Source organism: Pleurodeles waltl, chromosome 2_2 (assembly GCF_031143425.1).
Source record: "Pleurodeles waltl isolate 20211129_DDA chromosome 2_2, aPleWal1.hap1.20221129, whole genome shotgun sequence".
Classification (NCBI taxonomy): Eukaryota; Metazoa; Chordata; class Amphibia; order Caudata; family Salamandridae; genus Pleurodeles; species Pleurodeles waltl.
Genome location: NC_090439.1, coordinates 831,257,060 through 831,272,843, shown reverse-complemented (window position 1 = coordinate 831,272,843; position 15,784 = coordinate 831,257,060). Strand labels below are relative to the sequence as shown.

Here is a 15,784-nt window from a genome sequence, read left to right as displayed (position 1 = left end):
GTGAAATAGACGAGAGTCACAGATTTCCTGTACCTCATATTCAGGAACATCGTTCACCAACACAGGAGGAGGACAAGGAAACTGACGAGAGAAAGGGTCAGGTACGTAAGGTTTGAGCTGGGAAACATGAAAGACGGGATGAATCTTCCAAGTATGAGGTAAGCGAAGACGGACAGTGACAGGATTGATCAGCTGAAGAATACGGAAAGGTCCGTAGTAACGAGGTGTGAACTTGTTCAGAGAAAGACGTGAGGGTAGGAATTTGGATGAGAGCCAGACTTTATCTTGCGGGTGATAGTCTGGAGTGGTTCCACGTTTCTTGTCTGCAGCCTTCTTCATATATCTTTTGGTTTGTAACAGATTGGATCGAATTAGTCTATGGATCTGTAAAAGTCGTTTGGAGAGGTGAGTAATAGCGGGCAAAGGAGAGGTGGATTGAGGAGAAGTAGGAAAGGAGGTAGGATGAAAACCATAAGAGCAGAAAAAAGGAGTGACCTTGGAAGCACTGTGGACAGTATTGTTGTAGGAAAATTCAGCAATAGGGAGATAAGTGTTCCAGTTGCTTTGGGTTGAATTGCAAAAACAGCGAAGGTATTGCTCTAGTCCTTGGTTCAGACGCTCGGTCTGTCCATTGGTCTGTGGATGGAACCCCGATGACAGGGCTCTGTTGATATTGAGTGTCTTACAGAAATACCTCCAAAACCGGGAAATGTACTGGGGTCCTCTATCAGATATAATGGTATGTGGAAGTCCATGAAGGCGGAAGATATGATCAATAAATATCTGGCTTAGTTCTTGAGATGTAGGCAGCCTTTTTAGGGCAGTGAAATGAGCCATCTTAGTAAAGGAATCCACAGTGACCATGATAACCCGGTTTCCTGCTGAAGGTGGGAGCGAACACATGAAATCGGTAGAGATGGTGTGCCATGGAGCTGGCGGAACAGGCAAGGGCTGTAGCAATCCTGCAGGTCTGGTACGGGGAATCTTGACTTGAGCACAAATAGGACAAGCCTGAACATATCTTTCAACATCCTGCTTCCAGGTAGGCCACCAGAAAAACCGTGAGAGAAGTTCTTGTGTGGCCTTGATGCCTCTATGACCAGCCACCGGTGAATCATGGCACATTTGTAATGCTTTTTCTTTCACTCTGTCAGTAGGGAGGAATATAAAGTTCTGATAATAATGGAATCCTTGTCTCTTATTCAACAAAGGTCTTAGGTTCTCTACTTCGTGGTCCGATAGTTTGGTGTATTCCAGTTGTACTTCCTCCAGAAAAGATTGAGCCACTCCAATGATCTTACTAGGTTCCAGTAGATACTGAGATGGGGAAGGAGTACAATCTGGATAACGACGAGACAGAGCATCAGCCAGAATGTTTTGAGATCCAGGAATATAGGTGACGTAAAAATCATACTGACTGAAGAAAAAGGCCCAACGAGCCTGGCGACTATTCTGGCACACAAAATTTCGTAAACATTGTAGGTTACGGTGGTCTGTTCTAACCTCAAAAGGCTCTTTGGAACCCATCAGAAACTGTCTCCACTCTAGGCAGGCTGTTTTCAAAGCCAATAATTCCCTTTCAAGTACAGAGTAATGTTGTTCTGCTGTAGAGAGGATATGAGACAAATAGAAAACAGGATGTTCAAGACCATCATCCTCTTGTTGTTGGAGTAAGACAGCTCCGATGGCTCTTTCAGAAGCGTCGGTGACAACAATAAATTGTTTGTTGGTATCTGGATGCCGTAAGATGGGAGCTTGTGTGAAAGCTTTCTTTAAACCTTGAAAGGCTGTTTCAGCCGCCTTAGTCCAGATAAACCCTTTCGTTAAATTCTCCTTCTTTAAGGTATGTGTTATGTGGCTAGTTTGTTTTGCAAAGTCCAATATAAACTGCCGATAAAAGTTTGCTAATCCTAAAAAACATTGTGTTTCTTTAATAGAAGAAGGAGAAGGCCAGTCTAGAATCGCTTGTACTTTTTCTTGGTCCATAGCTATGCCGGTGGAACTTAAATGATAACCCAGGTATTTAACCTCCGTCTTGTCGAACTCACATTTTTCTGGTTTGCAAAATAGTTGATGTGCCCGGAGTCTTTGAAGGACTTGTTTCACATGGGACGAATGGAGTTCAGGATCTCTGGAATAAATCAGAATATCATCTAGGTAAATGACCACTGTCTGGTTCAGAAGGTCAGAAAACACCGAATCCATAAATCTCTGGAAGATTGCGGGGGCATTAGTGAGACCAAACGGCATAACTCTGTATTCAAAGTGACCAAATGGGGTCCTGAAAGCTGTCTTCCACTCATCTCCTTCTTTTATGCGTAAAAGGTGATAGGCTCCTCGCAGATCAAGTTTAGTAAAACGTTGAGCCCCTCTAACTGCTTCTAGAATGTCCCTGATGAGAGGCAAAGGATAACGGTCTTTAATGGTTATCTTATTCAGACCTCGAAAGTCCAGGCAAGGACGAAGATCCTTTGTCTTCTTGGGTACAAAAAAGAGAGGAGCCCCGGCCGGAGAAGATGAGGGAACTATAAGACCACTCTGGACATTGTCATCCAGATATTCTTTTAGAACTTCTTTTTCAGGTTCCGTGAGGGAATACATCCTCCCAAAAGGAACGATTGTGCCAGGTTCTAAGGGAATAGCACAATCGTAGTCTCGATGTGGAGGTAACACAGGTTTGGATGGTTTTTGGAACACATCTTGAAACTCCAAATAGTGTTCAGGGACTCCTTGGACTGTATTAATGGAAGAACCAGTAATACTTTCAGTGACTATAGATCTTTTCGGTGACCAATACTTGTCGGAAGCAAAACAGTTTTCATGACAAAATTGCGAAGACAAGGAAACTGTCCGGGTTACCCAGTTCACATATGGATTATGTCTGATGAACCACGGAATTCCAAGAATAATGGTATGGTTGGGGGACGTGATAAGATCAAAAGAGATGTGTTCTTGATGGTTTCCGATCTGTAAACTTAACATCAGAGTAGTGGTGTCCACTGGACCAGAGGATAATAAGGATCCATCCACGGTGTGCACCTGTTCGGGAACTTCTTTAGATTGTGTAGGAACTTGGTGAGTAGCTGCCCACGTCTGGTCCATGTATATTCCACTAGCACCACAATCTAGTAATGCCATAGTCTCTTCTTGACGACCGTCAGGAAGTTGCAACAAGACGGGAAAAATGAACAAGGAGGTTGTATTGTCATTAAAGGAGCTGATGGAAGGTAAAGCTGTAAATCCCGTCCCCTCCCTTCTTACAGAGGACGGGAAGTGGCGTTTCCCGATGGCCTGGGCGGACGTACAGGACAGTTTCGAATTATGTGACCAGCAGAACCACAGTACAGGCACAACCCTTTCTTGCGTCTGTCTTCTCGCTCGCTGGCGGAGAGCGGACCTCGGGTAGTATCTACCTGCATGGGTTCCCCTTCGACGTCTCTAGCAGGAGGGCGAGGTTCCTCAGAACGCTGCAGACCAGCTCGTGAGGTACTTGGCTGGGAGAACCCTCTACTCCTTCTCTTCTCCGATCTCCGTTCCTGAAGACGATATTCGATGGACAGTGCTTGATCCATCAGGCCACGAAGATCTTCCACTCTGGTAGAATGTACTAGTTCATCCTTTATTTCTTCTTTGAGTCCTCTGCGAAATAACGTGACCAGAGTACGTTCCACCCAAGTGGTCTCTGCTGCTAGCTGACGAAAACGGGTTATATATTGCAGAACATCTTGTGAGCCTTGGTGAATGTCGCATAAGGCTTCTTCTGCAGAGGCTTCCAATCCAGGTCGACTGAACATTTGTTTGAAGCGACTCACAAAGGTGGAATAGTCCGACAAAACTGGGTCATTGGATGACACCATCGGGGTTGCCCAGGCCAAGGCTGGACCGGATAAGGCACTGATGAGATAACCCACCTTGGTCTTGTTGTGGGAGAATTGGGTTGGTCGGAAGGTGAAGTACACCGTTAATGCATCCAGGAACTCACGAAGCTTGGTTGGTTCGCCGGAGAAATGAGGGGTAGAAGCGGAGATAGTCGGAACATCACTAGTGCGGAGAGCCAAAGCCTGTTGTAACGCAGCATTTTCATTGCGTAGTTGTTGCAATTCCTGAGCTTGTTGCTGAATCGTGGTCAAAAGAGATTGATCAGAATCTGCAGCAGCCGCCACTGTATTATCCATGGTGTTTGAGGACGTCGGAATGGTTGGGCGCAGCAATCTGTCACGACTCACGTGCTGCTTGCGCCTGGAATTTGCAGATCTCGTGGCGTGGATCTTCGATGTTCGGCTTTGGCCCAAAAAGGGGCGACTCTTTCTGGTAGCCACGGTGCTGTAGGTGATGGAGACGCCAAGAACAGACCGTGGCCTTCAGAAAATACCGCCAGAGGGAAAAAAACCCTTAGAACAAAAGGGGAAAAAACCTCTAAACAGGAGGACTCCTGAAAAACAAGAACAAAAAGCAGGAATCAAAAAGAAAAAAATTCAGGAAACACAGAGCGATGAAATCCAGAACCAAAAAGGCGAGGAAATCAGGAGCGAAGACACTATCTGAGCAGAAAGTGTTGCAGCGCAAGGAAATGAAGAAAACACAGCCCTTATATACCAAAAGACAGGAAGTGACCCACAGGAAGTAAAAGGACACCATATTAGACAGGGAGAGGTACATAGAACAAAACAGAATAGAAACCATAGAGAATAGGGAACAATGAATGCTGGGAAGAGAAAGGTAACCTGGGAAGGGAAGAAGACATAAAAAAAGTACAACAAAAAGACCCCAGAAAGAAGAAAAGAAAGAGGAGAAGAAAGAAGAACAGGTAAGAGGGGTCAGGAGACCCCAGCAAGGCGGTGGAAAACGACAGAGCGAGGCCCCATGCAATGCCTGGGGCCTCGAAAAGTGCATGAAAGGCTGGGGGGGCGCCGCGTTTTAGAAACGCGCCGTGCGGCCCCAGCCGAACGCCCGGCTTGTGCCGAACATTCGGCTCGCGCCGCACCACGCAGCGCGACACTGCCATCCTCTTTACCTATTGACTTTCTGTCAGCCATTGTTTGCAACGAGGATGTCACACAGGAGTCAGTGGTACCAGCTATTATCCCTGGCCTGTTGTTTGGTACCCTCTTGCTACCATATACTCAAGGTTTACTGAAGGTTAACAGAACTCTGAGAGCTTTTTTTACTTTCTGTAGTTTGCACTCCTTACGGTTACAATAGCCTCACAGCAGTAAAATGGGGGCTAAAGTGTTTAGCCTTGCCCAAGGGGCCAACAATTGTATGTCTTTGTGGGCAGGGGCACCGTTTATGAGGTCACCTCCGATACCCCTGAAAATTTAGTGATTTGAAATCCATGGTGTTCAACTGACAAAAAATCAGGTATTTGATGAGTATTTAAGTAACGATAACCAATATAGTTCTTACTCAGTTTTGTGAGTGTCGATGGTGTGGAAAAGTTCACTCAGCTCCTCTGCACTCAGTATTCCATCTGAAAAGTAGGCTTTGAATTCATCAAAAGACAGCTTTCCATCATCTGAAATCAGAAAACATACGCCAGGAATCAGAAGACAAGCAAAACACGTTCTTAATTCTGAATCTTCAAGAGAAAAATTCTAGCCTAAATTTCACATAGACATTTTAGTATGTAATCCATAATGTTTCCTGAATATTTTATGTGTCTAAATTGTAATGCACATTGTTAAACATAACATTAGTGAGTGGGATTTGATGAAAGAAAACAAATAAATAAAAAATGATCCACAAGTAGTTGCATTTCAGTCCGTTATATTTACGGAAATGCAAGTATTAGTCTTATTTTTTTGTCTGAACATTTGACACCCTTAAAAATTCCTTAGTTTTGTACATTTTCCATCTTGTGGAGGAAGATAGGCATTAATGTTACACTTCATACTACAGTAGTCATAATAGATACCGGGTCATTTAAAGAGATGAAGGGCTGCTTAAAATCAGTGGTGCACCTCGTGGTCTCCCTCCTATATTTAGAGTTGAGAGAAGTGCTGGTTTTACAGCTGTGGTGCCACAGCTGGCTTTGCTCTTGGAACCTCTAAACTGATGGCCCATCCGTCACAAAGCCATCAGGTGATTGAAACAGTAACCATGTCCTACTTGAGGCAGCACACGGTAGCTAGGTTTCCCTGTCTGGGATCATCATACCCAAGCATGATGATCATGGCAAGGAATGGAAGAAGCATCATAGTCATTCATTTTTTTGTTTTGCAGGGATAAAGTCTTTGTTAGTTTATTCTTGAAAACGTCATTACTTTTCTGATTAGGTGCATCAGTCTTGGTACCTGCTCATGAAAGTTTCCATGCCTTCATAGACTTGTGAAGGTGGCGGCTCCATTTAAGTTTGAGAGATCCCTGCCTGCATGTTGAGCATTTTAACTAGGATTGGCAGTCTCCCAATAAGAAGACAAAGGCAATAGTTTACACAGATATAACAGCCTGGCAGAGTTCCTGCCTGACGGTGAGTGCCCTCCATACTAATCTGTTTAGGAATGTGCATGACAAATATAACGGAAATTTTCAAATCTGATATGCAGAGGGTATCCTTCGACCAAAGTTTTTAAGGAGAGGACGAGTAAGAGCATTAAAAATGTTGTAGTAGGCAGCGGTGCAATGGTGGAGGAACGTCGCTCCACTAGTTAAGAGGAGCAGCTTAATAGTAAAATCATATTTTATTTTATTTTTCAGCTGCTGGCTCAGGGAAGCCAGCGTGTGAAGGGAGGGGTAGGGTGGGGCTGGGCCATGGGAGGGGCAAGGAGGAGTGCAGTGCACACAGAGTGTGTTACACAGCTGGGTTGCAGAAACTGCGCAGACTCCAACGCAGTGTCTGAGCGGCAGACCAAGCCGCTCAGACCAGTCCTGGTGCTGCTCTCATGCTATGTTTAGCATGAGAGCAGCACCAGGTTTGCGTGGGGCGCCTGTGCTGGTGTCCCATGGAATGCTGGTACACCATCAGAAAAGGAGCGCAAGGAGACTGGCAACTTCGGGACAGGTATATTTATTTGTATTTACTCCCCAACCCTGCCTGCTCCTTCCCCCTGCCTGAGATTTGTAGTGGCAGCTCCTAGTAGTGGGGTTCTTCTCAGCTTGCATGATTGTACTTCATACTGTTCACAAGATGATACAAATAAATATTACCATATGCATTGCATTAGATGCTGTTTACACTATAACTGGAAGGCTGTAGGCACATAGCATAATAGAAATACAAGACAATATTTCCATTATGACGTCTATGATGCTGACATAAGATAAATGATGTCTTTTGCTAAGAACATATGGCATTACCATAATCTCCATAGTCAAAAGGACGTACAAGAAATGTTGTCTGGCCTTTGCCTTGCATGGCTTTCATTACAAAAACATACAGATTTTTAGCTACACTATGAATACAGCCGAATATGTTTTGGCCCTCCCTAAAGAGAGTATGTGAACTGAAAACTGACTAACTGATCTCTGCCCACGTAGAATATTCTTTTCCTCTCAGAGCGGTAGTGCGCATAAAATACTTTTGTTGCCCATAGATAATCTCTTGTTAAAATATTAACACTGCATTAGTTTGCCAGTAGTACTGCTTGATAAAAGCGGCGGGAGATCAAGTTTAGACGTGGCATGTGTGTTCAAACGTCGTGTGCGCCAAAAAAGATGAACTCATGTTGGGAAGCCAAGTATTCAACAGACCATGTAAATCTGAATATGAATGTCATTGGCACCTGATTAAAAACCAGCATAATATTTCTAAAGATACCATGCAGAGGTTGCATTTATTGAACAGAAGGATAAGCCCAAATGTTAATAAACATACACAAATAAAATGCACGTGTTCATGCTGTTGCAGTCATCAATATCATGGATGGTCCTATATTTCAGTCTGTGATTTTTCTTTTAGGGTGCTTGGATTTGAGCTCAGTATTCCACATCTCTCTGTATATGATTCTCAAAAATAAAGCCAGAACATCACAGTATTGACTCATCATCGCCTCCTATAGGCGCAGATCTGAGGCATCCTGCCACCTCCCTGCTCCTTCTGCTGTACCTTCAGTGCTGAGTTCTGTTGACCCAATATCAGACTTTAGTGTTTCAGTTGCTGCTAATATATGATTCAAACTATTTTTGTATCTGTTTATAAATATGCATGTACAGTTTTGTGTATGTCATTCCTGCTGTGTCTTCATTAAGCCTTCATGCTGCTCTTTTCAAATACTGAGTTGATGCCTGTGGCTAAATGTGTGTTGAACCATGATTATGTGCAGCCGTAATAACTGTTTCTGTTTGTTGGCCTCACGCTGAGAACCTTTCCGCCCCTTCATTTCTTATTTTCCATCCTTAATTTGCATTGAGTTGCCGGCTTTAATTGTAAGTCAGATTTAGATGATCGCTCTTAACTGTGTGCTGTCTGATTATTTTTATTTTTATTTCTAACAATTCTCTTGAATTATTTGTTTTGTATTGTATCTTGCAGTTTCTAATCTGCTCCCATCACTGTTAATCTGTGTACAAACTTGTTTTGAAGTAGCACATCCAGCAAACAGCAAAATCACAGTTTTTGCAACCACACCAGAATTGCGTTTTACTATTAAATAAACCTGTTTTCCAGTCAGAAAAAGTATTTCCAACCTGCAAAATGGGTTTTACGATCAATTACAAATCGCAATTAGGAATGGTGTGAAAGAGGCATCCCCTTCACTAGATACTTGGAATCGTATTTGTCAAAGGCTTGCAACTGCAATTGAGGTTGCAAGTAATTGAAAAGTTATGTACTCTTCAAAGTAGCAGTTAATATAATCCCAAATAGGAAGCTGTACCCGCTAGACAGCTTTCTCTTTGGGAAGTGTGTTGAACAAGATCGGGGCAGGGGGGAACGCAGTGGTCTAGAAGACCACTGTCTGGTCCGTCAAAGGTGTTCCCAAAGAGGAACACCTCTGTTTAAGGAACATGGATTACTGTAAAAAAAAAGGTTTCCCATTTGAGGATTTAAACACAAGGATGGTGGTATGCTGTTCTATGCAGGCCATCATCCCTGTGTTTACAGCCAATCAGAAATGTGCACATAGTGACCTGCCTTATTAATATTCATTGGGCAGGTCATCCCATGCAACTGGAGAGGGTGTGCAGTGACCTATTAGTACATAGCCACCTGTTAGTACATAGGTCACATTGCAAAATCTGAGACAGACCACAAAATGTCACTGCACTATTTGTGACCACTTTTTTTTCAACTTGTGTCTTTGTATATCAGGCCCCCTGATGACTATCCATAGTGAGCACGAGTTCCTAATAGGAGTCTGTATACTTAATACAGGTTACTTCTTTAATGTCCTCTCAGAAAGTAACAGAAGTAGGTTGGCAATGGTGGGGTGTAAACTGATACCTTGAACAAGATTGAATGAGCTCGAGAAGTAGGCCAGGGAGATCCTTCAGTGGTGTGGGAGAAAAAAAAGAATACGAATTTGTGTATGTTGCAACTTAATTTTCATACATATTACCTAAAACGTCAGAGGTTCTAAAAAGAGTACTGAGGCTCTTTCTCCCCCTGAAATTGAAAACCCCGAAAAATAGTGTTCTTAAAACTGTATTATTCGGGGCATCTTTGGTACAGGTTCACTAAAGAGCTAAATGTAGCTATTTAAGAAATATAGGGGGTTATTCCAACTTTGGAGGAAGTGGTAATCCGTCCCAAAAGTGACGGTAAAGTGACGGATATACCACCAGCCGTATTACGAGTCCATTATATCCTATGGAACTCGTAATACGGCTGGTGGTAAATCCGTCACATTTGGGACGGATTACCACCTCCTCCAAAGTTGGAATAACCCCCATAGTGTCACGTTGCCCATCAATTTTCAAACTAGAGATAGCATCTTTCTTCACTTAGAACTTCCATCTTGCCCCCTTCAATGTCGATTCTCATTAGAATGCTATAAAGGAATTCATATTTGGAACGAGCAGGGTGGAAATTAAAAAAACGTAATGCTAATGTGTTCACAGGCCCAAAACAACACTGCAAGGCTCATCGTACAGCCTCCAGCAGCAATTCTGCAGCCCAGCTACCCACAGCTTGCAGAGTCCGACATTACATAAATTGTGCATGCTCAGGCCACAACCACCATAAGTGATAATACCATAGAAAACCTTATTAATGTAGATGATCACATGCCTTCTTACCAGTCAAGAAATAACATCCAAGACGGTTGGTGTGCTCCGGTTCTACACAACTAAAATAGCAGAGAGCCTTTCACAGCCGGCACGAATTATCAAAAAGAAAGTTTAATGTGTTTTGTAAAAAAAGAACTGTTTTGTCCTGAAACATCAATTTGCTGATTTATCAAAATGGACGTTTCACCACGAAACTGTGTGCTTAAATAAGCTCAAATTCCTAAAGCCGGAGCTGACGTTTTCGTGAAATATAGTATGTTTATCCCAAAATACCCTATTTCCATTTTTATTAAGTACATGTTTGCTCCCTAAACAGTGGTGTGCCTTCTTTCCCTAATACTCAATTGTACTACTCCATCTCAGGGGCAGATTCAGACTTTCAACTCCACTTATCATCAAATGCGGGAGATTTTAACCGCTATTGTGCCGGGGGTAGCAAGATTTATGTTACAAATGATCACTACATGTCAAGAACGAGTACTAGTATGGGGAGCATAACAAGAACTTTGTCAAGAATGCTCGCCCTATGCCAGGAAATGGTCACCATTATGCCAGTGTTAGATAAAGGTTTGTTGAAAATGCACACAATATGTCAAGGTTTTGCCACTACACTCTATCAAATAATGCTCACCAATATGCCAGAGGTAGGCATATGTTTGGGAATGCACACAGTATGGCAAGGGTGCTTCACTATTATGCCAGGTACAGCAGGAATATTGACAACATCGCTCACGCTATGTCATGATGTGCCACTGTCCCACGGAGAACAGGGTCAAGACTGATTTGCATATGGCTGGGTCCAAACTGGGGTGGCGTGGTGGATTAAATCCAGATCTTTGTGACTGGTATAAATGTTTGCATTGTTCAGCATTCCGTCCATTAGCAGTTCTTTTTACTATTTTAACAGGTTTTACTAATCTGGTTTCTAGCTCTCTTCTTATTGATATTGCCACATTAAGAATGTATCAACAGTGACACAGCGTCATGCAAGGCACTTGGTATACTAGATTTTGTATAATACATTTTAGATGGGCCATGGCACAGTATTGTTAGTACTAACCAATATGTCACCAGGATTACCCATAGTATGTGATAGATAAACCATACCTTTGTCATAAATACCCACATTATGTAATCTTGCAGGCATTATCTCCAGTGGAAGATTGAAAAGACCTGAGGGAAAAAAGCATGGTAGCTGGGCGACACAGTTATATTCTTCGTGTTGCCTCTCTACGTATCTCTGCTTTTCACTGCCCATAACAGCAGAAACTAACCTCATGAGATGGTGTTTTGGCTTGCTGCCATTAATAACTTACTGGTCTGCATGACGAAATGGAGAAACAAACAATGCAGATTGTGTAGCAAATCACAAGCGACACTGACGTATGTGATATGTATTTGTGAGAGCTTGAGTCCATTGAGGAGACTGGCTCCGCACAATGTTTCGTATTTTAAATATCCGATCCTGCAGGAGTGCCATCATTTTCTGCTTAAAAAGTGAATCATGCCAGTTCGTAAGCCACTTCATAGGGTATATGAGAGAAGTGGCAGTCAAATAATACTTCATGAGCCACACCAACACAGACCCTGAGAAAAAAAAGGAAAACGGATAATGAGATCTTTCGCAACCTGACTGGGTCGGAATACCAGCCAGGAAAGTGTTGCTAGATGGACAAAATGGCTACCCAGATAGCAAGATTGTCTTTTCAAGTAACCCTGACTAGTGCTTGTCGAATTCAGGCTTCAGTGACTCATTTTACATACAGGTGGCAAGGTTTTGCTGTGGTGGTGGGGTGTCCCGATGAACAGTGTTTTTAATTGGCTTGACAAAATAATAGATTTAGTATACCACTTAAAGATGAATCCCCATTGTTGGAAATGGCCCTTTTTGCAGGGTCGTCCCCAGTCTTTTTGCCTCCTGCCTCCTATTTTTTCTGACCTGTTGCTGTTGGCTTTTGAACACTGAGCACTTTACCACTGCTAACCAGTGCTAAAGTGCATATGCTCTCTGTGTAAATTGTATGGTTGATTGGTTTATCCATGATTGGCATATTTGATTTACTAGTAAGTCCCTAGTAAAGTGCACTAGAGGTGCCAGGGCCTGTAAATCAAATGCTATGAATGGGCCTGCAGCACTGGTTGTGCCACCCACATAATTATCTCTGTAATAATGTATCAGACCTGCCATTGCAGTGTCTGTGTGTGCTGTTTTAACTGTAAATTCGACTTGGCAAGTGTACCCACTTCCCAGGCCTAAACCTTCCCTTTTCTTACATGTAAGGCACCCCTAAAGTAGGCCCTAGGTAGCCCCAAGGGCAGGGTGCAGTGCATGGTTAAGGTAGGACATATATTAATGTGGTTTATATGTCCTGAGAGCGAAATATTGCTAAATTAGTTTTTCCCTGTTGCAAGGCCTATCCCTCTCGTAGGTTAACATGGGGGCTACCTTTAAATCTGATGAAAGTGTAGATTCCCTTTGGGAGGGGATGGACATGTGGAGTTTGGGGTCTCTGAGCTCACAATTTAATAATACATATTTTAGTAAAGTTGATTTTAAGATTGTATGTTTGAAAATGCCACTTTTAGAAAGTGTGCATTTTCTTGTTTATACCATTTCTGTGACTCTGCCTGTTTGTGGATTCCCTGTCTGGGGTCAGTCTGACAGTTGGGCTAGTTGCACCTCACACTAGACAGTGACACAAAAGGAGCTGGGGTGTAGTCTGCATTTCCTGATGAGCCATCTGTGCTAGGAGGGAGGACAGGAGTGGTCACTTACACCTGTAAGGGCTGTGCCTGTCCGCACACAATGCCGTCTCCGACCCCCTGGTGAGTGTCTGGGGCCGGGCCTTGGAAGGGCAGGATTTCACATTCAAAAGAGACTTTACTTTGAAGTAGGCCTACTTCAAAGGAGAAATTGGGTATAAGAAGGGCACCCAAAACCACAGACTTTAGAACACTTCTGGAAACAAGATGAACCTCTGCCTGGAGAAGAGCTGAAGAGCTGAGGACGAAGAGCTGCCCTGCTTGTGACTGTGCTTTGTGGAGCTATCCTGCAGTTGCTGCTTCTGCCAGAGTAAGAGGGCAAAGACTGGACTTTGTGTGCCTTCCATCTTGTGAAGAAATCTCCAAGGGCTTGATTTAGAGCTTGCCTCCTGTTGTTTGAAGTCTCAGGGACAGCAAAGACTTCTCTCTGTCAGCACCTGGAGTCTCTGGAGAGACTCTTGCTCTGACAAGTGGTGCCCTATCCAGTCCCTGGGCCCTTGAAAGGAAAGCTAGTGGAAATTCAAGGAAATCGACTTTGGATGACTTTGGACCGACGCCGCTGCTGAATCCGGAGACGCCGCCTACACCGAGTGCCGTGACCTTCGCTGGAACGCGACGATATTCGCAGGCCCGACGCCGCTGCAGCCCTGCTGAAGTCCACGACTCCGTGGAAGTCGCCGTACCATGTCGTGACCAACGCCGCTCAAAATGCGCGGATTCAATGTTTCGCACTGACGCCGCGATCCCCAACTTCGTGCATCGATTTGTTTTCACTCTTCACCAAAGGTACTGTATTTGGGGGTCTACGCTGGTGTCGACTTGTTGGGAACGACTCCGTCACGACGCTGTGTTAACACCTCATTGAAGCATTTTGTGTTTCTAAGTGTTATTTTTTTAGTTTAATCTTTAAAAATGCATAACTTGACTTGTCGGATTTCTGTAGTTTTGGTCTTGTTTTGTTTAGATAAATATTTCCTATTTTTCTAAACTGTGTTGTGTCTTTTTGTAATGTTTTCATTGAGTTACTGTGTGAGTTGGTACAAATACTTTACACCTAGCACTCTGAAGTTAAGCCTACTGCTCTGCCAAGCTACCAAGGGGGTAAGCAGGGGTTAGCTGAGGGTTATTCTCTTTTACCCTGACTAGAGTGAGGGTCCTTGCTTGAACAGGGGGTAACCTGATTGTCACCAAAGACCCCATTTCTAACACACATGCAGAATGGTCTGGGTGAAAGTGGCCACAGCGTAGAAGCTGGCTGATGACAAGGGCAGGGGACAGAAATGAAATGTGATTATTAGCACAGGGGAATGCCAAATATGATAATGAGATTAGTGTATATCGAATATTCTCCTGATTGGTACAGAACCTCCTCTGAGGAAACCGCTACATCTAAGGGTAGCTTTAAGCAGTTTTAATCTTGGTGAGGTCCACCGCCCACTGCTGCAGGATAACCTTAAAGTGCTGCCACTATTAACATTGGAGGGCTTAGTAGGCCTATTATGTGATCTCACCATTACAATCACAAATGCTGCCAGGGAACGCCTAATGTAATAACAGGATTAGTGCAATATATACGGAAGATTCTCCTGACTGGTACAGAACCTCTTTTAAATATATCCGCTACATCTAAGGGTAGCTTTAAGCAGTGCCAATTTCAATGAGGCCCATCACTATTCTGTGAAGGATTACCTTAAATGGCTGCCTCCCCGCTTTAACATTCGGGGTCTTAACAGGCATATTTTGAGGGTTCTTCATTAAATCATTTAGGTAAACCACAACATGGGGTCCCCTCTGGCTTGTAACTGCAAGGAGAGCACCCTCCTCAAGGAGGACAGGTTATCTAAAACTCAAAAAAGATTGTACAAATATAAATTGAGTAAATAATTGCTGTTGATCTGATGATTTGTTTGCACTTTTTAAAAGTGTACTGCTTGGGGCCATGAATGAATTGTATGATTTTAACAGTAAAAAAAATCGAACAGTTAATAAAATTAAGTTCAATTACATTCACCTTGTAGCCACTATTATGGAAGGCATAAAAATAACTCCACTAACAATTCCCACAATATGTGATGGATGGACAATTGTTATGGTAGAGTTAAACATAATGCTACTGAGAATATCCACAGCATGTCATGGACTGGCCACTATTATGACATGGATAGCTAGAATATTGCTAAGGATGCTTGCAACAAGTCATGAATGGACTGCTACTTTTTTGTAATTGTAATCGTATTTATATAGCGCTTACTACCCCTGACGAGGCGTCGAAGCGCTTTGTGATTTATTACCAGATAGTTACCAAGAACGGTAAACATATGTTATGGTTGTGACACTATTATGATACAAAATCCAGATTGGCACAAAACGTTCTCAACATATCATGGATGGGCAGTTATTGTAGTGATAGCCAGAAATTCACCAGCATTGGTCGTAGCGTGACATGATAGGACACTACTATACCAAGTACAGACAGAATATTGATAATTATGCACACAACATACCATGGATGGACCATTATTACGGTTGAGTTAGCGAGACTATCACCAGGCATGCCCACAGTTTGATATGCCTCTATAGTGAACATACTGAGACTATCTATAAAAATGTTCACAATATGTCATGGATGGGCTACCATCATGGTTGGGCTGGCTAGAATGCTGCAAAGAATGCTTACAGAATATCATGGATGAAACACTCTTGCTAGGTATGTCCAGAATTTTGCCACGAGGGTACAAAATATATCCTGGATAGGCCACTGCCATGATGGAGATGGAACGGTATTGCATCGTGCCCTGAATATACTCCTATCATTGTATGGTTAGCCTGAGTTTCATTATGAATGCCCACAGTATTT

General features: G+C 43.2%; 1 protein-coding gene across 2 annotated transcripts in view; it reads right to left on the bottom strand.

The window, feature by feature from the left end:
- The window catches only part of NECAB1 (N-terminal EF-hand calcium binding protein 1), a 1,270,485-nt gene that overhangs the window by 954,150 nt on the left and 300,551 nt on the right, over window positions 1-15,784 (bottom strand). For both annotated transcript variants that reach the window (XM_069220455.1, XM_069220456.1), the window contains exon 3: window positions 5,407-5,515. In XM_069220455.1, coding sequence (XP_069076556.1) covers window positions 5,407-5,515 — 109 coding nt within the window. The remainder of the gene's footprint in view (window positions 1-5,406; window positions 5,516-15,784) is intronic.